Source organism: Corvus cornix, chromosome 1A (genome assembly GCF_000738735.6).
Source record: "Corvus cornix cornix isolate S_Up_H32 chromosome 1A, ASM73873v5, whole genome shotgun sequence".
In the NCBI taxonomy this organism is placed as follows: Eukaryota; Metazoa; Chordata; class Aves; order Passeriformes; family Corvidae; genus Corvus; species Corvus cornix.
The window spans coordinates 26,310,406-26,337,356 of NC_047057.1; the positions used below are offsets into that span (position 1 = coordinate 26,310,406).

General features: G+C 37.2%; 1 protein-coding gene across 5 annotated transcripts in view; it reads left to right on the forward strand.

Annotated features, from left to right (window-relative positions):
- The window catches only part of DOCK4 (dedicator of cytokinesis 4), a 231,714-nt gene that overhangs the window by 92,044 nt on the left and 112,719 nt on the right, over window positions 1-26,951 (forward strand). For all 5 annotated transcript variants that reach the window (XM_039571264.1, XM_039571266.1, XM_039571265.1 and 2 more), the window contains 4 exons: window positions 17,855-17,936; window positions 18,554-18,614; window positions 20,481-20,613; window positions 22,124-22,212. In XM_039571264.1, the coding sequence (XP_039427198.1) occupies window positions 17,855-17,936; window positions 18,554-18,614; window positions 20,481-20,613; window positions 22,124-22,212 (365 nt within the window). The remainder of the gene's footprint in view (window positions 1-17,854; window positions 17,937-18,553; window positions 18,615-20,480; window positions 20,614-22,123; window positions 22,213-26,951) is intronic.

Sequence of the window (26,951 nt, forward strand, 5' to 3'; positions counted from 1 at the left end):
TTTTGCATAAGTTTAACAATAAATACTGTATCTTTTGATCCAGGTAACAAATTCCACATTTAGAAACAAGGGGAAGATATTTTTGTTTCACAAGAATCTTTTGCTTCCTTCTGAAATTCAGTTGTTATGTCTAATGGTTTGTAGTGTCATTTAAGTTTTAAAAAAATGTATAATCTCTGTCTTGTTTACTTATTTCACCTTCCAGTTGTTTTTTGTATAGAAACATATATACATGTACAGAATGGTCATTTTTCAGTATCTCTAGTTTCATCTCTCCTAATCAGTGCACATTCAAAACTTTGAACTTTTGCTTTTTCCGTAATATTTATAAGATGAATTCTCCTCGGTACATGAGGCTGGAGGACTGCCCTTAGTTAGTGAATTAAGCATATTTTTTATAAAAGGAGCCTTTAGTTCTATGAGAAGGTGCTTGTTCTTCAGTCAAAATCAATCTGTCCTAGAGTTTAAATTCTATGAGAGACCTGATAACCTTTGATTTTTAAAATATTCGGTAGTTATTTCTATTTTCAGAATCCTGGCTGAGAGAGAAAATATGGGAGTGATTGGTAGAGAAACACTGTGCACTTAATAAATATGAGCACAGAAGGAGAGTAAAGTTAGTGCAAGAGCCCAGTAAGTTCCGTTTGAGGAATATGCCAGGAAATCTGAACCGTTAAATGGCTGTGCAGTGGTGATGGGTGTGGTGGGTTGATCCTGGCCTCCAGCCAGCCACAACCACCCTGTCACTCCCCTCCTCAGCTGGGCAGGGGACAGAAGATAGAACAAAAGGCTCATGGGTCAAGATAAGGACAGGGAGAGATCACTCACCAATTACTGTCACAGATAAAACAGACTTGACATGGGGAAAATTAATTTCTTGCCAATCATATCATAGTAGGATGATGAGAAATAAACCCCAAACTTAAAACATCCTCCTCCCCACTTCTCCCTTCTTGCTGTGTTCAACTTCATTCCTGATTTTCTCTCCTTCATTCACCCTGGCAGTACAAGGGACTGGAAATGGGGGCTGTGGTCACTTGATGTCACATTTTCTCTGCCACTCCCTCCTCCTCCTCCCAGGGAGGACTCCTCACACTCTTCCTCTGCTCCAGCCTGGGGTCCCTCCCACTGGAGACAGTTTTCCATGAACTTCTCTGGCTTGAGTCCTTTCCACAGCTGTTATCTTAAATATGGCAATAGGAATTTGGGGAACTCTGTGGAAGTTGGGCTGAATTTGATAAAATTATGTCTGTGCTTTGCAGTGCAGGCAAAATAACTAACTAGTACTTTGAAGGAAGGGGTATACTCAGTACATTAATTTTTACTGTTAGTGCAATCATCTATACACAGTGTTACAGTTTTAGCTGTTAACTACTGACATTTCATTCTGGCCTGCACTTCAGACAGTAGTCACCTAAATACAGTTCCTGTCATTTCTGAGAATTAAATGTGCATCAGGACACGTTGTTTGTGTTCACTCCAATGAATGCCACAGCGGGTGATAGATTTAGGAGAGAGCTGCAGACTTTGACAGAAAACAATTTGGGGTGATATGGATTGCTGAAAACAAGGTTAAGGCAGTGGTGGTGGTGTGAAAGCAAATGGATTTGTTTTCATGTTACATGAAAGCACAAATTCTAGAGCTGTTTCTCACGTGCTTGCTGTGATGTGACCTTTAGTTATTGATTCCTGACTCCAGTGTCTGTTTTCAGCTGCTGTGAACTTCCTCATCCCATTACTGGCAAACCTTGAAGAAATGTGTTGTTACAAATCCAAACTGCCTTCTAGGGCACAGGGGGAATGACAGGATAAGCCCTTAGGAGTGGAATCTATAGGGAAAACCATTCTGAATTTGCTCTTAAATATTTGCAAAGGATTTAGGGTAGTTGGATCAAAAATAAGTGATAAATATATATGTACAGATTTACTGTTTTTCACTATGTGTTGACTTTTTTTAGTTTAAATAGAACAGATATGTTGTGGTAGGCAATATATATGTTTAAGGAATATTCTCCCAGTTTAACATATACATTGGTGCTCTCATTGTGGGACATTTTTAGGTTAGCACCTTTGAAAATAAATAGAGATTGAAATTAAAGCCATAAAATCTTTTAACAGTTATTATGGTTTTGATAATGTGTCTTAGTATTCCTTTTGAACACTAAGTTTTGACTAGATCATCATTAGATGATCTTTAAGGTGTGTTGCCACCCAAACCATTCTATGATTCTATGAATAAAAGAAAAATTATGTATATTTCTAGCTAGACTATTCTCAATTAAGTGATTTGTCATCCTGGCAGCATGTATAAATGCTCATAATTTTTCCAACGTACTAAGAGTTAGAGAGTAGGTTTTTTGTGAGATGTGAAAAACTGATTTTGAAATGCATTAGTGACTTTCCCACAGCAGAAATCTGGTATCAGATAATGACAGAAAAAATCAGTGATGCTTCGAGTTTTTTATTTTCATATTTTCCAGCTAAAGATTTCTCTGGATTGGTAGGGGTTGTTATGCCTTGCTTACACCTAACTTAGTGAGATTAGCACCCACTTTGGGCAATAGGAATGATTTTCTATCAACTTCGCTAAGCTAGAGGTAAATACTCTTTTGGGATCACTTTCCATTTGTTTCTGACAGTATGGGATTGTATTTTGCTCCAGACTTTTTTTTTTTGTTGCTGGAAATTGCTATTAAAAATAACTGTTTCTAAATGTGTTGGTATCCACAATAATGGCAGTTCTGTTGTACTAAGTTAGGGGTAATAATAAAATACAGGTTTATCTATGACTTTATTATTGCTGTTAATAAACAATAATAATAAATATTATTTTGCAGACTGTTTTCTGTATTGAAATAATTATCTAATGTGTCTTCACACTCTAAAAGGCTTTTATTGATCATGAATATTCTATTTGTATGGAAGCAAGAAAACTCAGTATTTAAGTCAAGTAGTTAAATCTGAGTGAAGACATGCTTCTGCTTAATAAGACTATGGTTGCAAGTAATTCCTTTTCTACTTAAATGGTGCATGCTAATTTCACTTGATATATATGCATATGTATATAGCCATATTTTCTGGCTAAACTAGCTGCTAGGAATCATTTTTGCTATCGCTTAAATTAACAATAAACAGCCGAATTCAGCCCCTGATGATTCCTAGAGTTTTCCCTGGTGTGTTTTTGTATCATCTTCCATTTGTCTCCCCTTCCTTCTGCTTTGCAGTTTCCTTTCCTAGAACAGTAATAGCCCCTAGTGGGGGTAGAGCAAGTTGTGAATGGCACTGCTTTAACACTGTACAGCCATATGGCTTGCCCCAGTAAAATTCTTTGGTTTATGCACTGTTACATCTTCTAACCTTCTATTACTCTTCCTCTTTTATTTCTGTTAAGGTCACAAGCCCAGTTTGTGTATTCCTTGGGTATTTTTGGTTTTTTAAGAAAGTAAAAAGCTATCATGATGACACCTAAATTTTAAGGCTAATTTCACTAGCATAGAATCCTAAAGGAAGCATTTTAGCATGTGCAGTTGTAGAGAGGTACTGTTACTGAAGTTGGAAAATGAAGGAGGTCCACGGTCACATCTCTTGAGAATTGTTTGTCTTTTAGTTCAGTTCTATTTTTCTGGCTACTGCTGAACTTTTACGGCTACTTAGAGTTGTTCCTAAAGTATATGAGCTCAAACATACTCTGTCTGGATCTGTTAAGAGTCCAGACGGTACTTCATGTTGTTGAAGAAATGCTTTTATAAAATCTGTTCTGGAATCTGGCATGCTGCACAAATGTTTGAGAAAAGCAAAATCAGAAGGACTTACCAATTTAGTACAGAGCCTTGAAGATCTGTTTTTGTATCATCTAATTTTGTTGTAAGCAAATCAACAGTTTGAAAGTCTAAGACTGCTGTCTACTTATGCAAGTAGTGCCAGCCAGTAGGAGTGGATCTGTAGAGCAGCAGTTCATGCTAGACCCAATGTTAACGTCTGCAAATGTTTTAAGGATTTTACCATGGACTAAATCTGTGGTTGCGTGGACTGAGTAGCAGCAGCATATGTTCTAGTTTGGATTCATGCGGAAGAAAGCCAGTTCACTAGCTAGACTGCCCTGGCTTGTGAATCAAAATGTGGAGATGATCAGAAGATTGTCTTCAAAAGCACCTAATTCTATTTAGCTTGATCATGGAGATCGTAAAATAGTGCACGTAAGATGGATATTACAGGATCATAGTTTGAATGGGGGAAAGTTCTGTAAAACAGAGTAACCCAGCTGTACTTTGAGAGTTAACTGTTGCTACTACAATCACACTGTGAAAGCAATTTCAGAGTTCAAAGGGATTATTGGCACCTCAGTGCATTGATTTAATGTGAGAAACACTTACTAACTTTAGGTAAGAGATAGACCATTGTTACAGCTCCAAAGGAAAACTGGAAATGTGTTTGCAACATTTCAGCACAATGCAACAATCCTGTGTTCTGATGTTCTTTATTAGTTGGTTTATAAACCAGTTGTAGCATGTGGTCATTTGTGAGATTTGTGAAGTTTTAAAAGTTTTTCTATTCCTTGGAATATGAAAGTGAATATATAGAATCCCAGAATTTAGAGTACTGAAGAGTTTGAGTGTGGTGATGATTGTTGGCTTTGGGGATTTATTTTTCTCTTACCCGAATAGAAGTTAATGAAACAAACTTTTCTTTCAGCAGTTGGATCACACTTAAAAAGCCAATAATATGTACTTGAAGGGGTTACACAGTTAAAAGTTTTGTAGTGCCAGATTTTCAGACAAATAAAGGACATCTGATGAGAGTCTGTGCTTTCCATTCACATGTACTAGTATCAGTTACCCAATACAGCAGTTTTTTGCAGCAGTGATGACCTTAGTATAGCCAGAGGGCCCATTTACACTGGAGCTCGAAGAGCACCAATCATTTAATCAAAAAGATATTGATTTTTTTTTTTCAGATCCTGGAAAGATCTCACTTATTAGCTTTTAATAGAATCAGTTTAACAAGTGGCAAGGGACAAAGTAACAGCTTAGCTGTTTTCTGGACAATGTGCATTATTCACTGAGGCTGTGTTAATTTTATTTCTTGCTATAAGAATATTCTGCTGCTATTTAAAAAAAAAAAAAAAATAAAAGCAGTCAAAAAACCCAAAGAAGTATTTACCAGATGTTTGTGTTCAAAACATCAAGTTATCCCCATGTCCTCTGCAATTCCTACCTTTCCACTGTAGATCCCATAAAACTGTATTAATATATGTAGCACATTACCATCTAGAGATACTGTGTGGGTTTTTTTAAGAGAATTCTGAAAACACCAGCAACACTGGGTAGTGTATTATGAAAAAGGGAATGGAAGGTGTTAAGGCTGCTGCCTACATTTGTTTTGTTCAGACTGTGACCCCTGTTGCTGGCATTGATGATTATGCATAAGAATGGTGCATCATCTCCTGCTCAGAGTCCCATTCGCTTTGCTGACCTTTACATTTATGTAGAGTTTGTGCCTCTGTCTTATGCCAACATACTGCTGTAGAAATTCTTAAATCTGTAATATGACCCATAGTTCTTGTAGCATTGTCTTTTCTAAACCATTTTCTTTTTTTCCAATAGCAGTACTGTTAATGGGAAAATTTAAGGGCAGCACTTCAGTAATATGGAACATGTTAAGACTTTCTTTCATTGATATACACTTTGTGCCTGTGTCAATGTGATATGAACATCTTATCAGAAATGATTGATGCCTCTGGCCCCATCCATGTGAGGAGCGGAGATAAGTTGGCATGCTAATCCTCCTTTTTCTATCACCTTGAACAACCTTGTTTTTAACTATCATATTGCCCTCAAATGAGAAGAGATTCTTAAACAGCACGAAGAGGAATAGGCTGTTTATCCAAGGCCAGTGAAAGCAAACTGCTTTTTTTTTTGTGAGCTTTTGATTATATCCTTAATGATTGTGTAAACTCCAGACCATACCAAAGAATAAGATTACCCTTCCTTTGTTGTACTTTCAACATCACCTTTTAGTGACATCCACATCATCAATCTTTTTATCCCTTTCTTATTTCAGTTTTGTTATTCGTGTAATTCAGTGAAATCACTCACCAAAAACTAAAATCCACATTTAATTAGTCAAAATACTCACTACTTGATGTTCTAATTTTTAAATTTTTGGAAAAACCTATTTTCATTCTCTCTTTAAGGAACAAATACTCCCTTCCCCCTCTATTCTACAATAATCTTAAAAGGATTTTGTTATAGAAGAGAATGTTTAAAGACATATTTTGCAACCTCCATCAGCATCTTCAAACCTGAGAACTGCTCATCTCAAAGAACATGACTTTTAGTCATCACTAACTAAAGTTTGTGCAACTGACTATTACTGTAAGAACAGCAAAGAAGGGCTTGGATACCTCTTGAATCAAGCTAATAATACATTTTCTCTACCCTGAAGGCTCACTACTGACAACCCAAGATGTCTTTCTTCAAAGATATCCCTATGGTCTGTCTTGAGCAGGAGCTCAAATATTCAATATTATTTTAAGCTCAGCAGTGGGTTACACTTGACTTTCAGTATCTAGTTTACTTAGAATCAGTACTCCAGACATCAGCACTTTAAATGCAGGAGACTCAAATAAATTCCTTGTTGCTTCTAAGTCATGTTGAACACTAGACCACAAGGGAGATGGAGATTATATTTGTGAAGCTGTAGGGTGTGTACTCAGTGCAAGGCTACAGAAGTTGATAAAAAGGTACAGTTGAAGAACCTTGACACTGGCTCAAGAAAAATATGTCACATGCTGTTGTGAGGGATAGTTCATTAATTATAGTCCTTTGGAACTTCTGGGCAAGTAGAGAAGTGACAGGATGTTGCATCATGGCAGTTACTAACTTTCAGAGGTGGAAGATGGAAAAGACTGTGTAAAGAACCGTATTTCCATAGAGACCCAAATGACCTGGCTGTCTGTCTGGGCTACCTGCATGTGGTACTTACACATAATCAGAAAATCATGGAATGGTTGAGGCCGAAAGGAAAGTCCAGAAGTCATCTGGTCTAACCACTCTAGAGCTTGTTTCCCAGAATCATGTCCAGATGGCTCTTAAGTATCTCCAAGGACTGAGATTTCACAACCTCCCTGGGCAACCTGTGCCAGTGCTCAGATACCATCCGTTAGAAAAGAATTTGTTCCCTGATGCTTAGTGGGAACCTCCCATGCTTCAGTTTATGTCCATTGTCTCACTGGGAACAACTGAAAATCGCTTGACTGTCCTCTTTGCACCCTCCCCTCAGATATATTTCAATTTATTAATAAGATCCCCTCTGAGCTTTCTCTTCTCAAGCTAAACAGTCCCAGCTGTCACAGCATTCTATCCAGTCCCTTAATTGTGTCCAGTTGTGGTATAACCAGTGCTGGGTAGAGAGCAAAAGGCTCACTTCCCTCATCCTGCTGGTAGTACTTTATTTAATGCACTCCAGGATATCATTGGCCTCCTGTACTGCAAGGGCACATTTCTGGTTCAGGTTTGACTTGGTGTCCACCAGGACTCCCAGGTCTGCAATGTGTGAGTCTATTATTACTTTCCATCTTCTTTTCAGACTCTTGCTTCTTTATTTTATTATAGCATCAGAGATGAGAAAAAATTAGGTTTGGAAAATGACTGTGAGGACACCTTAAACCCAGATTTGGAAATAACTTTAGATGGTGCAATGTATCTCAAATACAGAAGCTGGAGAGAGAGGGAAAAATAATTTTTATATATGAGCATACTCACATGCACATTAGTTGATATTAAGATTTTCTGCTTCTGCATATGGTTTCGTTTTCTATATCTGATTGTTTGATATTTAAGTTTTGTGTTTGAATGTCATGGAAATTCAGAGGCTCTATTAATAAATAACCCTGCATAAAGACAGAGGTTTGTTTCTAACATTATCTATGAGAATTAGTATGATTCTGGGGGGAAAAAAAGTGGATGTTGTATTTTTGAGTTATTGAGGAATGTGTTTTAACTGTGCCTCAGGTGTAATTACCTGGTACCAATAGCACAGAATTTCTGGGAGGAGTGAGCAGTGACTAGAGGCAGAGTTCGGACTGGACTTTGGTGTACTTTTTCAGCAACGTGAATTATTTATATAAGGAGCACAATCCAGGTGCTCCTTAAAATTTTTAATCTATCATTAGGTGATAGACTACTCTACCTTTTCCCCTTAAAATACTGTTTTTAGTGTGTTTAACCTTCACTTTGTTAATACTGTTCCTTGGAAATCATTGCTCAGATGCCTCTGCATTATCCATGGATGCTTTTTGTCTTGAAGTACTCTTGGATCTTGACTTTCTGCATGCAAATGTGCCTGATAGGCAGGGTGGGGATTTAAGCTAGAGGAACTAGCAGCATTACTGGTAAAGGGAACAACCCATGGGACCCAGAAGCAATGAATTAGCTTAGGGCTACTTTTCTGTTACAGTATTTCCACAAAAGCATAATTGCACTTTTAGTGGATCACAGCATAGGGTAGTGCAGTGTTGTTTTCAATTTCTTGTGCCTTGTTCACAAAAATATCTTATCTTTCACAGTATTAAAACCGTGCTAAAGCGAATTACACAGAATCAGTGCATATACGTATATATGTGTGTGTGTATATATATAAAAATATATATATATATATATATATATATGTGCCTCATAGATGCAGCAGAGATAAAACATCTTGGTTCTTCTGCCTAGCAGACTCTTAAAGGAGTCCTCCATTCTACTTTAGTCACTTACTGCTCTGGTTTGTCACTCCTTAGAAGCAAAATAAAACAAAACCAGCCTAGTTTTATTTACTTCTGCTTATTCAAGAGTTAGTCCTAATTTTAGCAGAAAGGTTGAAACACCTCAAAGAAAACATAAAGGTCACTTTGACAAGAGAGCAGCCACTACTCTTGTACCAATCTTCTATGCATTTGCAATAAGAATACGTCTTTAGATGGCTAACTTGGTATGTACATTTCTGAATATGATTGCTATTTTTTAAAAATTATATCATCCTATATATTGATATATGTATACATATACACAATATATAATCAGGCTTAATTATTTCCTTACTGGCTCTAGAATATGGTAATTTGCCCATTCTTGTGGATAAGAATGTATTAGTGTGACTGTAATTGGGCTTACAAAAAGCAGCTTAAAAGAGAAGCCTGAAGCTCCAGAAACTTGTTCAAAAGTTTCCCTTCAGAAAAAGTGCATCATTTTTTCCAGTTACTCATTGTGAGCAGAAAAATTCCTATGTGCAGGAATATAGTCAGGGCATATATAGGCAGTTAGCCTTGGCAGGAGTAGCATAGTCATTAAAGTCTTTCTGCTTGGATCCTAGATGTGGAGATGTTTTGGAGTAGGAATTGTCAGTGGAGTTTAGCAAAAAGATCGTTTCTTTGTTCCAGTCAGACTGGAAAAGTGATGTGCCTCAATTGAATTCTGCTGTTTTGCTTGAGACTACTGTCTTGAACTGGCTGCTGTGGAGTTCCTCCAGAGGCGAGAACACTGAAGCACTGGCCCAGTCAGTCAGTGTGCCCTGTTTAGTACATTGTCATTTGTTGTTTTACATAGCAAAACAGTTGCTCACTATAGCTATTTTACTGACCCATAAAATAATCAACATTCCATAAGCAAACACAGGAACTTGAGCCTCTTAGGTATTCCATGGGTATTCAAGCTTACTTTTGTCTTTTTATTCTTTCCCTAAGTCTGATTTCACATTTTGACCTGAAATCTGTTTTGGATTTAGAAACTCTTCACAGGAACATGCCAGGACCAATAAGAAATTTCAAAAGCAGTGGGTTGGTATCTTAGAGATATTTCTACAGATCTATCCTTTTTCTCCTTTTTGCCTATTAATATTTTAAATTTTTTTAGATTTCAGATACCAGACAGTCATGGAATGGATTTGGTTAGAAGGGTACCAAAAAGATCATCTAGTTCCACCCTCCCTGCCATGGGCAGGGATACCAATATCAGTAGCAAATATATATTTCATTTCTCTCTCACAATTAAGTAATTCTACTCACAGCTCAGTTTTACATACTCATCAACAACAATAGTATAAGCAGATGGGATTCATGCAAGAGTGGTGGCAAGAAGGTGCATGAAAGGAATGTTTGACACAACTGTATCCTCCTGCCAAATGTTTTGGCTTTGTGGTAGTTTCTGTAAGAAGATCTTTTCTACAGATTAAGATTAACCTTCATTGCCAGGTATCTTGGTTTAGGACAATTTAAAGGGGTGCACACTCCAAAATGAGTTTCCTCTCCTTAGTTTCAACCAATCCCTTTCCACCAATAAGGAAGAAATGTGAGTAGGTATCAGTGAAAAAAATAATAGTTTACTTAACAAGCAGAACAGCAACAGGCAAAAAAATGAAAGTAAATAATCACTAGATACGGAATTGCTAAAAGTCAGGAACATTGGGGGAATGAAGAGATTACCCAAACTGGCAGGGTACCACCCCCTCCTAAGATGGCGGCCCCCACTGCTGACCGCGTAGGGAGACAAAGGGAAAATGGCATCTGACGCTTTCCGAGATGGTGCCCACCACAGGGATACAATAACATTTTGTGTTACCCACGACACCAGGGGATCAAAACACTTCGTCCTGGTTTGTAAGAGGTTCTAGCTGTTTTAGTAACGCTTCTGTTTTGTGCTGGTTTTGGCTGGAGTAGTGTTCATTTTCTTTACAGTAGCTGGTAGGGGGCTGTGTTTCGGGTTGGTTCTGAGGACAGTGCTGGGCATACAGGGATGTTTTAGCTATTACTAAGCAGAGCTTACACGGGGTTAAGTCCTTTTCTGCTTCTCACCCCATCCTGCCAGTGAGGAGGCTGGGGGTGTATGAGGAGTTGGGAGGGGACACAACTGGGACAGCTGACCCCAACTGACCACAGGGATATCCCACACCATAAGACATCATGCTCAGCATATGGAGCTGGGGGAAAATAAAGAAGGAAAGGGGTTGGAGTAATAGTAGTTGTCTTCCTCACCCACTGTTACCTCTCATGGAGCCCTGTTTTCCTGGTAATGGCTGGACACCTGCCTCCGCATGGGAAGTGATGAATGAATTCCTTGTTTGCTTTGCTCGTGTGTGTGGCTTCTGCTTTATCTGTTTAACTGCCTTTATATTAACCCACAAGTTTTCTGACTTTTACCCTTCCAATTCTCTCCCCCACCCCACTGTGGGGGAGTGAGCTGGTAGCTGAGCTACCAGCTGGGGTTAAACCACAGCCCTTTTACAAATCATTCATTTTATCTGACTTTTTTGCAATGTGTGTAATTTGTTGTCGTTAATGAGACAGTTTTGATAAATTGCTCTTTAAATACTGTCTATTCTTGAATTGCAAGAGAATTAACATTTTTCTTCAGGCTAGTACGAGTATTTTTTGAGGAGTTGGTGTTTCAGCAATGATCTTTGCTTTGGCCTGATGGCCTTGACTGTCCTATTCAGCCTTTGTATGGGAGCTGCTGCGTGTGACTTTACAACAAATTACTTTTGTGAGTAAGTAGAATGAAGTAGATATGGTAGGAATAAATTCCTTTAAAAAAAAGCCACAAGTGTAGTCTAGCAAGCAAATGCTTCTGAGACGGTTTGGTGTTATATTTTATAGGTAGACAGAGTCTGATTTTAATAATATATTTCATAAGCCCTCCCAGAACTGAGGGTGTGTTAGAAATTAGTTGTATTTCTTGATGTAGCTCAGTTCCTCTCAGGAAGAGCCATGTTCAGTGAAACAAATCCACTTTCCCATCCACTGTTTAAAGATTCTTTCTCAAATATCTTCTACTTGCTGTAGTTGGACTAAGGGTGCTAGCTTATATAGATCTTGTATCTGGGCTTGTGTAGTTAGACACATTTTTAAAGAAGACAAACCATCCCAAGCCAGAGGAGCCTGTGGTATTGATTATGTCGCTCATATGCATTAACAAATAACCCTCTTTCTGATTCTGTTGTAAAACTTGAACACTGACAGGAGATATAGCTGTTTTTAAATGTGATGATGGAAAACACTGGAAAAGGTGACCTGTCATGTAGCTGGTGGAGCTTAAACGATTAGCTACATTCAGAAATGAATGCAGTGTTGGAATTGTGGGCCAGCCATGACATGTATGTACCAGATTTAGGTAACCATGAGATGTATTGAGCACCAGTGGTGTCTGTATGTGTATATATATCTCTGTATGTTTATATATAGTTGGTTTACAGATCATCTCACTAAGAACATGTTGCAGTCACACTGGCTACCAGCGAAAGGCCTGTTAGGATTGACATAAAATACAGACTTGCTGCTTGGAAACCTCCAAATGGCATTGAATACATAGGAAGCCAGGTGGTGTTGGAGGAAGGGGAATTTTCTTAAATGCTGTTGTTTCCCTTGACTTTAACAATTCCTCCTGCTCTCTTCAGGTTTAATTTCCATATTTGGGGGAAAATACTGCAAATCTGGTTGTATCCATGCTGTTACCTTAGTCAGTGACTAGGATAATAATCAAAACTGTAATTCAGCTTAAAGGGTATGTAGGTCTGTGCACTGGTAATGCTGTGATGCTAAAATGTTTATCTGTGGTGGCAGACTAAGATCACTGAAGGCTCCAGCTTCTGGTATATGTTTTTTCTTCAGTTTTAAATACCTGCTGATAGATTCCTAAAAACAGTATTCTGTTTTTAAACTGTCATCTTCCTCTGGCTCCTGGTACGTCATGAAAGATAATTTAAAATTATTGCTTTCTCACTCTTTTAAGAAATGTGTGATGCCATCTTTCAGTTAAAATACAGCTGCAAATATCTAAAATAATGTTGGGTGTGTTCATAAAAACTGTAGTAATAAAAACAAATTTCTCAATGCTGTCTTCAGTTAATAAAGGGTAAAAGAGGATGAGAGCAGGAGCTTGATTTAGCTATATAAGTCTGTTTTACTTTTCCTCCAGTCTCCTTTTCTGCCTTCTCTTTTTCTTGTTAACTGTGCATCTAGCCAAGGAAAATTGGGCTCCACTGCATAAATCTAGGAACATTCTTTGAACGTTTTTTTTCTTCGTCTTCCCTCATGTTGTCACCATGGGGCTAGGGGACAGAAAGATAAGCTTCAATGTACCATCATAAGATTGTTTTATTTATTTTTGTTAGTATTTTTGCTTTGATTTTTATCTGAGATTGGCTGACATCTTATCTTTATAGTACTCATTCTTCCTTTTCTGTCCCCCTTTGCTTATTGCCTGTATTTTACAGTTAGAAATTTGGGAATGGTTTTTTAAGTACATAAAAGATGAAATACTGGGGCTGACTTGCTGTGGATCAGCTGGTACTGCTAAGTCATGTTGCCACATTTATCACTGTTATTTGCTGATTAAGGATATACTTTAGGCTTTATGATCTTTCAATAACTTATGATATGTTGTACAATATTCCTCTGTATTTCACCACTAAGTATGAGGGTAACATTTTATGCCTGATCTGGGTTTTATGAAACTGTAAATGAAGTAAATTCAAATTGAAGTTCCTAATGAGCATCCATTAACAGTGTTCTGGAATGTAATAAACTTGAGGTGGTGAATTATGTGGCAGAATTCTCTCATTGCCCCTCATTATTTACTTTGGAAATCACTGTAAACTATTTTCAACTAGAGAGCATTTATAAAGATGTCTGAAAGTGGAGCTGTACTGAGAGCTATGACTGATGTCATAGTTTTGCCACAAGAATATGCCATGTGGTATAAATCTGGCTGGATTTTTTTTTTCAGTAGTGTGTTTATAAATCATACAGCAGGCAATCTGTCTAGACTGGTATCATGTGACTGGTAATATTTTCCTGCTAATACTAAGGAAATAGGGGTCACATATGAAAATAGAACAGTTTTCAGCCGTGTTTCTTTAAAATGCATCTGTTAAGCCTGCAGATTTGGAACACATTGTTACTCTGCTAATACATAAGAAGTTACAGTACAAAAATCCCTTGCTGACCTTCTTATTCTCTCCAGCATTAGATATTTCCTTACTTTCAGTGGGAAGACAGATGAGTTTAAATGTGTACAGCACGTTTAAGTGGTGAGATTGGTGCTCATAAAAAAATGTGTTGTAGTCTAAACGAAAATCAAATAATCCTAATACAAAGAAGAGGTATTTCTGTGTTGCTGTGTGTACTTGCTGTTATCTATGTATGTGTAGCTGACTGATGAGAAAACTGCTGTGCAGTAAGATACTAGCTCTAGATTTAACCCTCTTGAGATTTTTACTGCTGTTTGAAGCCAAGCTTTCAGATCTTGGGAAGTCTGTCTTTATTTTATGAAGGCTGTTTACTTTCCTTAGCACTTTTTCTAACCTGTTTGTCTCTACCGAAATCCTTTGAAATGGTATATAAATGCCCATGCTCTATGTACGTAGATATAACATTGCCATTTTTGTCTTGTAATCTTACAAGTCTAACTGCTTGCATTTGCTCCCTGGAAATGTTCAAAGATAACCATTTTTATCTGAGCTGTAACTGGTACTGTCATATGTTTCTAGTGAAAAAAAGGTATCATAAAGCACCAAACAAGGATTAAGTTGGGGGGTTTTTTGTTTGTTTGTTTTCTGGGGGTTTTTTTTAGTGGGGGGTTGGTTGTTTTTTTTTTATTTGTTGGTTTTGGTTTGCTTTTTTTATTGGCACTGGGTCCTCTGCTTCAGTGAAACAAAATTTCAAATTCAAATGAGGGAAGTAGATCTGCATAACCATTACATATTGGTTGCAATCAGTATATTTCTTTGTGGCATCACAAAAGTCTTGGCTTTTAGTTGTGTTATGAATCATAATCTCATGATCTGTGAGTATAAGTAGAGCTTGAAAATTTCATATTGTAGTGGACAGTGAATAGGAAGCTTTCAAAAGATGTGCCTTTGTTTGTGTGGAATGTAAATTTAATTAAATACAGAGTACACTCCCAGTTAAATATATTTCCCAGTTAACAGGTAAACAATGAAGTTTATGAATAGTATTTTTCTTTGAACCGACATATCTAGCATTTGTTTTAAAGGCAAACACATGGTGAAATGTGGTGTGTATATATATGTATGTATTACTTTTAAATTGTACAGACTGAAGATAAAGCGGTGAAATTCAGAATCACCTTTACTGGCCAAATTTTTATTGATGCGTACCAATGCACTGCAGGCTTCAGTGCACAGAAGCTGTATTAGTGCTGAAACAAAGACTTTTTCATTTGTATTTGATTTGGCACGGTGCCACACATAATGGGCTCCTAAAACTTTATCTACTTTGGCAATATAATTAATAATTCTTGTTCAATGTACAGTAACTTTGTGTGAGACTTATAAACAAAGCTCTGCACTTTTTTTTACTGTATTTTCCAATATTGCAAATGAGCTAAATTCTAAATGAAAGGGCATAATTATTTTGAAACCAGTTGTAAATCAACAGCAAAATACGAACTTGTTTCTCTGTAAAAATACACTTACATAAACAGTCTTTAAAACTTAATTTTAATGCTCTCATGGAGACCTAAGCTGCAGAAGTTTGCTGTATCATGAAACATGAATGAGAAAAATAGCATTTTGCTCAGGAAATAACATTTTCATGTACTTTGATGCGTGAGCTTAACTATTGTTCCTTAGGTTCTGCCTTTTAAGGCATCTGATAAAAAAGCTGTACAGCTGAAGATTGCACAAAAGTTTTCAAAGAATTACAGTAAGAAAGTTTTAAGTATTTACAGGTTCGGCCTGGATAGCTGGCACATAGAAACATAAAGCATTCTCCAGACATAGCTCTTAAGAAATGTGCTCCTGCGTGTGACAGTATCCTGGGTTGCGTCAAAAAGAACTTAGCCCGTTACTTATGGGAAGCGATCATCCCTGCTCAGCATTGGTCAGACCATGCCAGTTTTGGGTCCTTCAGTACAAGACCAATATTAATGAGCTGAAGTGAGTTCAGCAGAAGGCCTCACATTCTTTGTGGACAGGAGCTCCTGCCCTGGAACATGAGGTTGAGGCTGTGGGGCTTGTTCAGACTGGAGAAGCAGCAGTTTTGAGGGGAATTAAAATCACAGAATAATCATAGATGCATAGAATGTTTTGGGTCAGAAGGGACTTTTCTAGTTCAGCCCCCATGTGATGAGCTGGGACATCATTGCAGAATCATTAAGGTTGGAAAAGTCCTCCAAGATCATAGAGTCTTGGAGTCTTGCTGGTCACAGCCCTGCACAATCTGACTGAATATTTCCATGGGTGGGGCATCTATTACCTCGCTGGAAAACCTGTTCCAGTATTTTACCGCTGCCATTGTAAAAAAATTCTTTCTTATTTCTAATCTGAATCAACCCTCTTTTAGTTTATAATCATTACCCCTTGTTCTATGGCAACAGTCCGTGGTAAAAAGTTTGTTCCCATTTACCTACAGAAGATCAATAACATCAACAGTGCATGGTGGGACAATGAGAGACAAGGGATATACAATGAAGCAAGAGAATGTGCATCTGGATGTAAAGAAAAAATTGAGGACAGTCAGACACTGGAATGGGTTTTTCAGAGAGCCTTTGTGGTTTCCATAGCTGAAGGTTTTCATGACCCGCCTGGCTGAAGCTCTCAGCAAGCTCATCTGACCTTACAGCCGACTCTGCTTTGAGCATGAGTTTGGACAGAGAGGCCCTTTGAGGTCCCTTTCCATGTGAATGACTGATTCTGTGAATGATCGATGCAGATTTTCTACAAGGCAAATGCTGGTGCAATAAAGATTTAATTAGTCTCTATTGAGCTGGATCTTATCCAACATATTCCTAGTGATTTTCCAGCTAGATTTTGAAAAGCTATGCTTGATATAGAGCAGTGGTAAACCATGTTTAGCTTCCGGAACAAGGAGAAGATGTGGATACAGCTGAGAAAAAAAACTTGTTGTACTTAGGAAATTTTATTTCTGATTTGACCATTACAGGACATCCAGACTCGTGTCTGGCCAGATGGGGCTGGAGGTGAGAGGATGAGGGGAAATGTATATAACACTTACTTGCCTTTCCCATCTTCCACATTTATCATTACAGAAATGTGATTGTTACATTTCTTGTGAGGCCTCTTGTCTTAGAGAAAATTATACAAAGCATGGAAAATTTGCTTTTTCATCATATTGCTGTACATGAATTCCCAGGTTTGCTTAGAGATTATCCATAAATCCTACTATCTAATGGAAATATTTCAAAAGGTAATTTCTCTTCCAGTGGGGTCTTGTGCCTTCTTCTATTTGGAAATAAGAATTCTCTGCACCTCCCTACTAGCAGTATTGGTACTTATATCAGCTGCAGCATTTAACACCTCACTGTCGATTGCAAAACAGGATTTCAAAAATGAAATTTTCCCTGCTGGAACTTTCAAGACTCTTTACAAAACTGCTAAAATCAGTGTACTGTAGTGAGAGTTTTTAATAGAGTTGCATAAGAAAAATGTCTCCTACAATCATCATCCTACATATGAAAAAGAATATTGGTTGAATACAAGCATGGTGATGTTGACATTTGTTTAGCAAGAATCAATACCAACTTACTACACATCTAATTTTAGTTTTAGGATAAATGGATTTTATTGCTTGTGTTTCTGTGTACTAGGATGTACAATATCATTCTTCCAAATGACAATCAGTCTTCTATTTTGTATTGCGATTTAGTAATTTTGTTAGGTGATTAAGTTAATCACTGCCCTTCACTTGTGTCTCCCTTTTTTTTATTGAGACTTTCAGAAAGAAATTGTTTCATTCGTTTGTATCTTGAGGAAGGTTGCATCTGGAAATAAGATCAAAATGAGATCTGCTTTTGCTGTAGTGTTGTTCAACATATCTGTCATATTTGTTTTCTTACAGTGAAAGATTTTTTTTAAGACTGAATAGAAATGGTTTGCCAAAATGTCCAGAAAAGCCTGAAAGACACTGTTCTCTCTTTGTGGTGAGTTCTTCCTAGTCTCAATCTTTTTTTGTGCTAGATGTTGAAAATAGAAGTTGGATTAAATTGTTATTCTGTGGTTGACTCAGAACTGCTCCCTAAGCTTGTACATTGCTATGAGCATCAACTCAAAGGGCTGGTTTGAGGGGCTGAAGGGTATGGGTGAAATCCCGACTTGAAAGTTTTCTGGCAGTATGTGGACACTCCTTGGACTTCCACATAGGCGTATGTACTGGTCATTCTCTCTGCAACAAGGACCAGTTACGTTTCCTCCTTGTACTTTTTACACCCAAACGATTGTTTGTGCAGCACTTGCTGTACTTCCAGAATATTTGGAATTGCACAAATGCATCACTGCTTTTCAAGGCACACAACAAGTCTCTTGTGCCCTCCCACTGATTTTGCTACATTACAGGAAATTCTAACCATGATATTTTAGGACACTCATTTTGAGTGCATGACTGCCAATTTAAAGTGTTGAAGGGATTTGTCAATGCTGTACAAATGAACTCACTGTTCATTTATCACTTTCACTGGCAGCGAAAGCAGTGTGTACAGATCTCTTTAAATGTCGCGTTTTAATCAGGAGTCATAAATAATGAGGTTCTGATCTTGTGCAGGATTTGGGTAGCAGTGAACTCAGGAAGGACATCTATATCACTGTGCACATCATCCGAATAGGTAGGTATAATCTTGTATTTGTTAGACATGTGACAGTAAATAAAAGAAAACTGCTTGGAGCTAGCTTTTGGGTTTTTTATAATAGCTAGACTTCTGAATAAATTTTTGGAAAAGAAAATGCCCGAGTTTTGTTGGAAAAATTGCTTTGGCTTTCTCAGCATTGTTTTATGTTATTTATCAAGTATACTGCTAACTGAGTTTAGAGGCAGTATACTTTGTTACTATCACAAAACAAAATGAAAGTGTCAAATATGAACTGTGCTAAGATGATGGAGTTGTCATTGGGGAGTCCATTCTTGTAATTTCAAGCATCCTTTGAACAAAGAAAAACTTGCCTGGACGTTTAGTGTACCTAATTTGTATATAATACCTGATGTATATCTGAAATTGTTCAGATGAATTTTGTCTTCTCCCTGACTGCTTTAGAAAGAGCGAGAGGGAAAAAATGGACAATATTTCATAAAAATTTTAATCTCTGATGCTGCAGACAGATACCAAGTCCTCTAGGAAAAAAGTGGAGAAGAAAAGTGTACATTTGTGTTAGGTACTTATTTTAAGAAGTTATCCTCTGGGCTGTACTGATGTGAAACAATAATCTTTGGGTCTGCTTCTGATATCTTAGATATATTGTTTTCTTTGTAAATTGCTTCTAGTTGCATCAGTACAGTGCTAAATATAACTTTTCTTCCTATTTTTGAAAGACATTTTGGTTTGAAGTATAGTTGCTGTAACTTGTGCTGAGTTCAGAAACAACTTCTTACAAAGTAAGCTTTATTTTACGACTTTGAGAAATAATTTTCCTTGCATTTTTATGATGATTTGATATTTCATCAAAATACAGTGTTTTGTTTTTATTGGCAAGGTTTTAGAAAAGATACGGTAAACTCTGATTGTAAGTACCATTAGAAGAATAAATGTTTTAAAGAATATTAAAGAGTATGATTTTTCCAGTTGTATAATTTTTAAATATATTCACAGTCAAGTTTATACATGAACCACTGAAATATTAAAAAGTTAAAATAACATTCATCTGCTTTATGGTGTGAAAATGAACCATTACTCTACAAGCTGCTGTGATGCATAGGGATATTTGTGGGAGACATTGCCCTGCAGCAGCTGCAGCCATAGGGGTTTTTTTTGTCAGAAATTAAGACTTGGTGGGAAAGATACATAGCTGCTAGTGCACAATTGAATAAAATGGATAGAAAGAGGGCAGTTTCAAATGCCAGGAACACAGCAAGAAGATTGATAAATTGTATTTAAATCAAATAGAAAAGGCCTAGAAAAAACATCTTGTTTCAAATCTCTTTCCCTTGACTGCCTTCTTTCTTTCCTTACCATAAATTGTTCTTCTGCTCTTTGTCATCTTTTCTCCCTGTGTTTCATCTCTTCTTCTTCATTCTTCTGCAACTGGTCAGTTATCTCCTTGCTTTCCAGTTGCCTATAAGGAAACAGCATTTGATTACTAAATTGTAATGGCTCAATCACAACACCTCTCACATAAATGATGGGTAGCAACAGGCACAGTCAAGTAATTCTTACGAGACTGTGAATGTTGAACACTGTCATGTCTGAGCTCTAAATTTAATTTGATGGTGTCACGAGGTTTCTATGACTGGGTATTACAAAGTGGGTGTTTGTTGAGTGGGGGTCATGAGAGGATGAGGAGAAGCTCTGGTCTGAGACCTTTCAAGATCACCACATATTGAGTGGGCTTGCTGTACCATTTGTTATCTGAGTGTAGTATAAAGATGGATCAGGTTCCCAACGAGAGTATACTTGGCATTGTCTGAGCTGGATTGCTTGCTGCCTCGTTTGGAGAGCAGTTCCATGGATTATGCATCAAATATGTGTTTTGTTTGGCAGGACGAATGGGAGCTGGAGAAAAGAAAAATGCCTGCAATGTACAATATAGACGGCCCTTTGGCTGTGCAGTTCTCAGTATTGCAGATTTGCTGGCAGGAGATTCAAAGGATGACCTCGTCTTAAAAGTCTACATGTAAGAAATGGTTTTTTCCTTAATTTTTGAAAGTACCTTAGAGTCATTTTGCATCAGAATCAGTGGGGTTAAGTGCAGTGTGAGTAAATAGCTCTACCTCCTTTCTGTTCCAAAAATGCACAGTAGCTGTTTTTTTTTTGGTTTTTTGGGTTTTTTTTATCATAGTGTGGAAATTTTGGCTAGTTCTACAGGTGTGTTTATAAAGTGGGATGATATTAAAGATAAAGGCTGCATCTTTTTAGGTATTGGTGTATGTTTTGGCATTTTTAACATTATTCTGGAACTCTCTTATTATGGTAACATAAAGTGCTTTTAGGACTTATTTAAGTGCCTTGTGCTGCCTAGGCATCTTGTGGAAGTACTTTGTAACTACAGAAAAAAAGCAGGCAGAGTATCTTTTTGTGAAATGAAGCAACTATATAATGGGAATAACAAAAATATAAAAGGCAGTTAGTGCTGGAGAATGAAAAATCAAAAGTAGATTTAAAAATGAATGCTTGATTAAATAGTGTATTTTGGCTGATAGCAATTGGAAGAAAGTTCAATTTTCTAGTAGCAACTCAATGTATGTAATTTCCTGCTGATCTTGGACATTACAGTAGGAACTGTTTCGTGGAGTGGTCTATTCTAACTACCTATACCTGGGACACACCATGTGTACGAGAAAGTTCTGCCCCTCCTAGGGATAGCACTCAAATCTTGAAGTCATGGATGTCTTTCCTCTGTTTCCATCTGTCTTGAGTTAGAACTGCTGAAATCAGTGCTGCAGAAAAACAGTTTAATGTAACAGTGGACAGGTGGGCTGGCTCTTACTTAGACTCCCAGAACATTTAAGTCACATAAGTGTTCACTATTGGTTAACAAATTGTTAGGTTTGTCTGCCTATTATATTTTGTTTTTTTTTAAATTTTACCTGTTTGTTTTAAAATAACAAAAACAATGGAAGAAGAATTATCACTAGAAACCAGATTTAATGCTAAGGCTAACTCAAGTCTAAACTTTTGAAAAGTGATCATTAGAACATTTTCCTTATGGAAAACCAGGTATTTTCTAAATGTATACTGAAATGTACTTTGCTCTTTCACTGACTACCTCCTGCAGATCACAAACTTTTAAAGTAACTTTGAAGTGTATAGCACAGATTCTTCTGTCTGCTAAGACCAGCTCTGGGTCCTGTGTCTCCTTTCGAGCGTCACAAGATAGGTTTCTGTGTGGGTTAGCCCTGAAGGATAGATCTATACAGAAATGAACTTGGTCATGGCTGAGTTCCTCAGCATAATTGTTCCTATCTTTCTCCCATCCTTTGCCACATGAAGCAGGTATTTCATGGTGCCTTTCTCAAATGGTAAGGGCACTCTTTCCATTGAGACAGGCAGTTTCATGGGGCTTTAGCTCCTATTGTGTTATTTGTTTCATGAGCTAAAGAGGATTTATTTAGGGATATGTTGTGAAGTTGGTCTGATAAACTTGTGTTCCCATTTCAGAATTAAAAAAGTTATCATTTTTCTAGGTGCAACACAGAGAGTGACTGGTATCAGATCCATGAAAATATCATTAAAAAGCTGAATGCGCGTTACAACTTGACAGGCTCCAATGCAGGTGAGTAATTTGCCACCTTTCTGTTTGCATTCTTAGGGGTTTCTTAGTTTGCAAATGAAGTAGCTCTATTTTAGAAGGACTAACATCTATGGAAGAAACATTTTTGCACATAGAGAAAAATAGTCAGATGAAAATGTACAATGCTGCTGTTCATGTGCACATTTAAAAATAAAAAGTCACTGAACTTTCGTCAAGGAACTATTTAATGTAAACTTTTATTCTGAGGAGTTTGCTGGAGTTCAGTTCTGGAGCTGATCAAATTATTGATCTGTATTGCTTGACATTTCTGCTTCACATTTTCATCAGGAATATAAAATTTGCGATTGACGTTACTGTCGTGTTTTAGGAACGGTATTCCCCAATTTAGTACTCACACTAAAAAGAAAACCACAAGCCACTCTTCTCCCCCCGCAGGTGGGATATACAGAAAGGCAGAGATCCTGGGATGACAACTTACTGTAAAGAGCAATGAGATAAGAAAAAGAAACAGCAGCAACATTAATAACAAAAGTGTACAAAAGAGGGTGATTCACATGCAAAATGTGAATGGGCAACAGTCAGCAATGGTGGATGAGTTTGCCCCTCCCTCCAGGCTTTTTCTTGACCTGAAGCCGCACCACTCCTTCCTGGAAGCCAGAGTTCCTTGGTTCCACAGCATCGATGATGTAGCTGGTATAGAATAGCAACCTAGACACGCCCACAGGGCTCCAGGCTTCACCCCCTCGTGGCTGAGGCCAGAACAAGTATATATTAAACTTCAGAAAAAAATGAATGTGCAGTCTGCATTCTTACTGGTAGCTTTGAATTCCAGCTGAGCAAGATGCAGAGTTGTAATTTAAGAACTTGCCAGTAGTCCTCCGCAGTCAGCTGTATGTTACTGGAACTGTCACTGAAATAAATTTGTGTGTGAGACTTAAGGAAACAAAGCACAACTGAGCTTTGTTATTATGAGATGGTGGTTTGACTCACAGAAGATGTTGAATTTGCATTTTTTGTTTTCTTTTTTAATATCAACTTGCTAACTTTTTCTGAATTCTGTAATTCAAAGATGGAGTCAAACTTGAAATGAAACCTGAAATGGAGGCTTATGAGTCTATTGTCCCTATATTCAAATGTTGGTTTTCCCTGTAAAATGTTGATTAGTTGAAATATGACTATAGAAAAATCTCATTTTGAAGGTTCCAGTATATTGTATTTGTAATGGCTTTCATGTAGTAGGCCTCATGCTTCTTTACCTAACTATATATTGCAGGCTTCTTTAACTTGATTTCAAGCATAATGTTTATTTTGAAAATGTATGTTTAACAATCTTTAGTGGACAACCAAGAAGCACATAAAACCTCATGTTATTTATCAAGACTGAAGTTATATATTTAACCATTTCTAATTCTATTATTTTCTCATATAACATGGCCATATATATATATTTAAGGTTTAGAATATCATAGATCTTATTGGACAAGAAATATAAAAATCATGTACTGCAAATAGAAGAGTACATTACTGAGTAAGTTTAATGTTTAAACATTAACATGCTTCTTAAATATGTTAATGATATTCATCAAGAAGAAACTTATTCTTGGTTGTTCTGACTGTCCATGCAATATATGCTTACTCTGTGATACATTGCTAATCTTATTTTTCTCTCATGAAATGTCATAGTTAAATGTGCAGTTCTTAGGAGACATTGGATAAATTTGAATACTCTTAATTATGTGAATATTCAACATGAAAGACATTGCACATTAATTTTTTCTCAGGGGTTGCAGGGGGCTGGAAACTAAAGGTAAATGGAAGATTAGTTACATTTTGAAAAAGTTTGTCAGAGTAGGGGAGGCAGAGAGGGAAGATCAGCACAGAATTCCAGTAGTGGATGTGAAGGTTGGAGAGAGAAGGAGGAAGTGAGCAGTAATGCTACTTAGAGTACCAAGCAACTGAAAGATAAACTATAGAAGGCTATTTATATCACACACACGAAATTCATTCTCCTGTGACTCCTTAGCAGCCTTAAAAAGCACTTGCAAGGTTTTAGCAATATGTTCGGATACTTCTGCTGACACCTCATGGAAAATATTGTTGTTACACTACTTCTTATTTTTCATTTGCTGTCTTTTTCTGTGATAGTGTTAAGTGGCTGGTTCTGAAGCCTCATTAGCTTTGGCTATCACCTTGTTGTTGTCAAAAAAGGATAACACCTTGCATTATAGGAGAGAGAGAGGTCTTTTCTCTCCTTTAGGAACTGTTGTAGGTATGAGCCAGATGTAGGAAAACTTGATTTTTTGGTTTATATCACACTTGTCCTTTTCAAATCACCTTGAACATTTAAAAAAGACTTAGAAAGGAAGCATGGTAAAAATAACAAACAGCAAAGATGCTTCAGACTGTTGTTTATTCTCTAGGCTTGTTCCCTCTTCATATTCCTTTACAGTTTCTTTCAAGTCAGGAGATTTTACAAAGTCTTTAGTTTACACAAATTGTTGTGTCCCCCTGCTAAAATAGTTTATCAGATAGTTCATAATATTCTTCAGGAAAAAAAAAAAAATCTTTCAGTTTTTGGGGCAATCTAAAAAGGAACTCAAAATGTACTTTGAGTGTCCTGCTTTAAAATGCATAGTGACAGACTATAGCATTTGTATTTGCCACTCAACCCCCCACTCCCAAACACCTACTTTTTCTGCTTCAACTCATGATGGTTCTTAAGTATAGAGTCCTCTTGCATCTTTTTCTCAACTTGTGTCTAAAAAGGATCAAATAAAGGCAAATGACTTTTGCTTCTTAATAAAGCCCAGAAAGGAGCAGGGGACAGATGTTCATCCCCTTTCCTCTTCTTGGTGGTGCAGGAATGGAAAGACACACTCTCATGGAAAATTTAGTATCCTTTGCTGAAGTGAGAACTGGAATATGTTTTCTGCATGAATTTCCAATCTAACAGAGAGTGGAGTAGCAGGTAATGGATGCAATTCCCATTCACCACTGGTCTTTGCAGCTGGTGTGAGGTATCACATTACTAGAAAACACCTGGTTCCCTATTGTAGGAGATCAAACCATTATTGCAAAGGCCAAATTGTACAACATTTGCTGCATTCAGTAACATTGTATTTCTTACACTGAGTTTATGGTATTTGTGGAATGTCATTATTAAACAAACCAGGCTTTAATAATTTCTGGAGCAGAGCTGGCTGTAAAATCTATTTTTTGCATAATATTTTTTTCTTAGAATTAGAAGCTGATTACTTTGTTTTAAAATGCAAAAAGCAGTGGAAAAAATAATATTCCTGCATGTACGTCACACTTAATTGCATCAGTTTTATGAGGAGAATAGCACATTTCTATTTTTGTATCTGTAGAATCAGAGATCTGATTTGGAAAAGGATTTTCAGTCAGTCTTCCATGTCCCAGATGAGCATGCTAATTGCTTGGCTTCTCCAACTTCCCCGCAGCAACTATTCAACTTCGTATATGAGCTGAAAATATTCATGGTGCCATGGGGAAAGTGGAAGTGGCTCTAAAGCCTTCTGAGTAGAGCATGATTTTCTTAAGTGTGATCTGTATTCATGTCCTCTTACCAAATCCTACAGAGGAGAAAGCCTGGATCTCATGTTATGTACGAATATTCTCCCCAATGGGTTACCTGATAAAAATAATATTTAAATATTGATGAAATGCACTACAAATTTGTTTTTCTTAACGTTCCTATGAAAAGAAAGACTGAATAACTTACTTTTAAGGGTTTGCAAGACATTCTGTTTTGCTCTGCTTTTTCCATTAGGCTCTGAATAGTCTCAAGTGTAAGCTTCTCTGTAAATGCCGATTAGGATTTCCTTATAAGAAGTCTTGAAAAGTTGCATGTGCCTGATGCAGTAATTCTTGGGAGCTGAGAAAAGGATACGTGTGCTTTTCAGTTGTGACAGCAAAGGAGGTGAAAATCCTTTCATGTTCTATAGAGATTAAATTACTGATATAAGAAATTATAAACACATCTAGCTGCTTTGTAGCTTTGAACTCTTGTGTGGATTCCATGAAAATAACTAATGAGATGGGAAAGTCTTTCCCTGTGCCGTTATCTTGGAATGTTCTGATGAACTAGACGAGTGATGTAACCTAATTGCATTTTTACTGAATGCAGTGTGATGTATTCTGTGGTAGCAATGCCAAACTTTGCAACTCCACTGGAAACACTTTTAATTATACATTAATTTATGTGAGTGCTTGAAACTAGAATGCCCCGACTGAAGCATGGAGGACTTGAAACCCATGTGTTGACAGATATTTGCTAACAATATCATGAGGAAAGACAATCTGTCATCTTAAGGAGGAAAGTTATTCATCAGATCATACAGTAAGTTAGGCTGGAAGGGTCCTCAGGGATTTGTGGTCCAACAACAACTGAAAGAGAAACCAACCTCAAAGTGAGATCTAACATTTTTGAAGTTCAGTGAAGTTGCTCATTCAGAGGCAAATACTTTAAATTTTAATTCAACCAATCTAAAGTAAGTTTCATAAAACATCCTTTGGTTTAGGGAACTATTTTCACCTCATATGTGGGACTTTTTTCCCTCAGTATACCTGTCAGTTGCCACTAAGTCAGTCTGGCTCAGTGGTAATATAAGGCTTGGTCAGAAAAGACGTGAGGTAGATGAGCCCAGTGCATGAACTCATCTGACAAGATGCAAGTTCTGAGACAAGTATGGCAATGGAGATGGTTAGAAACAGTGATATGGGCTTTGGGGTCTTCTCCT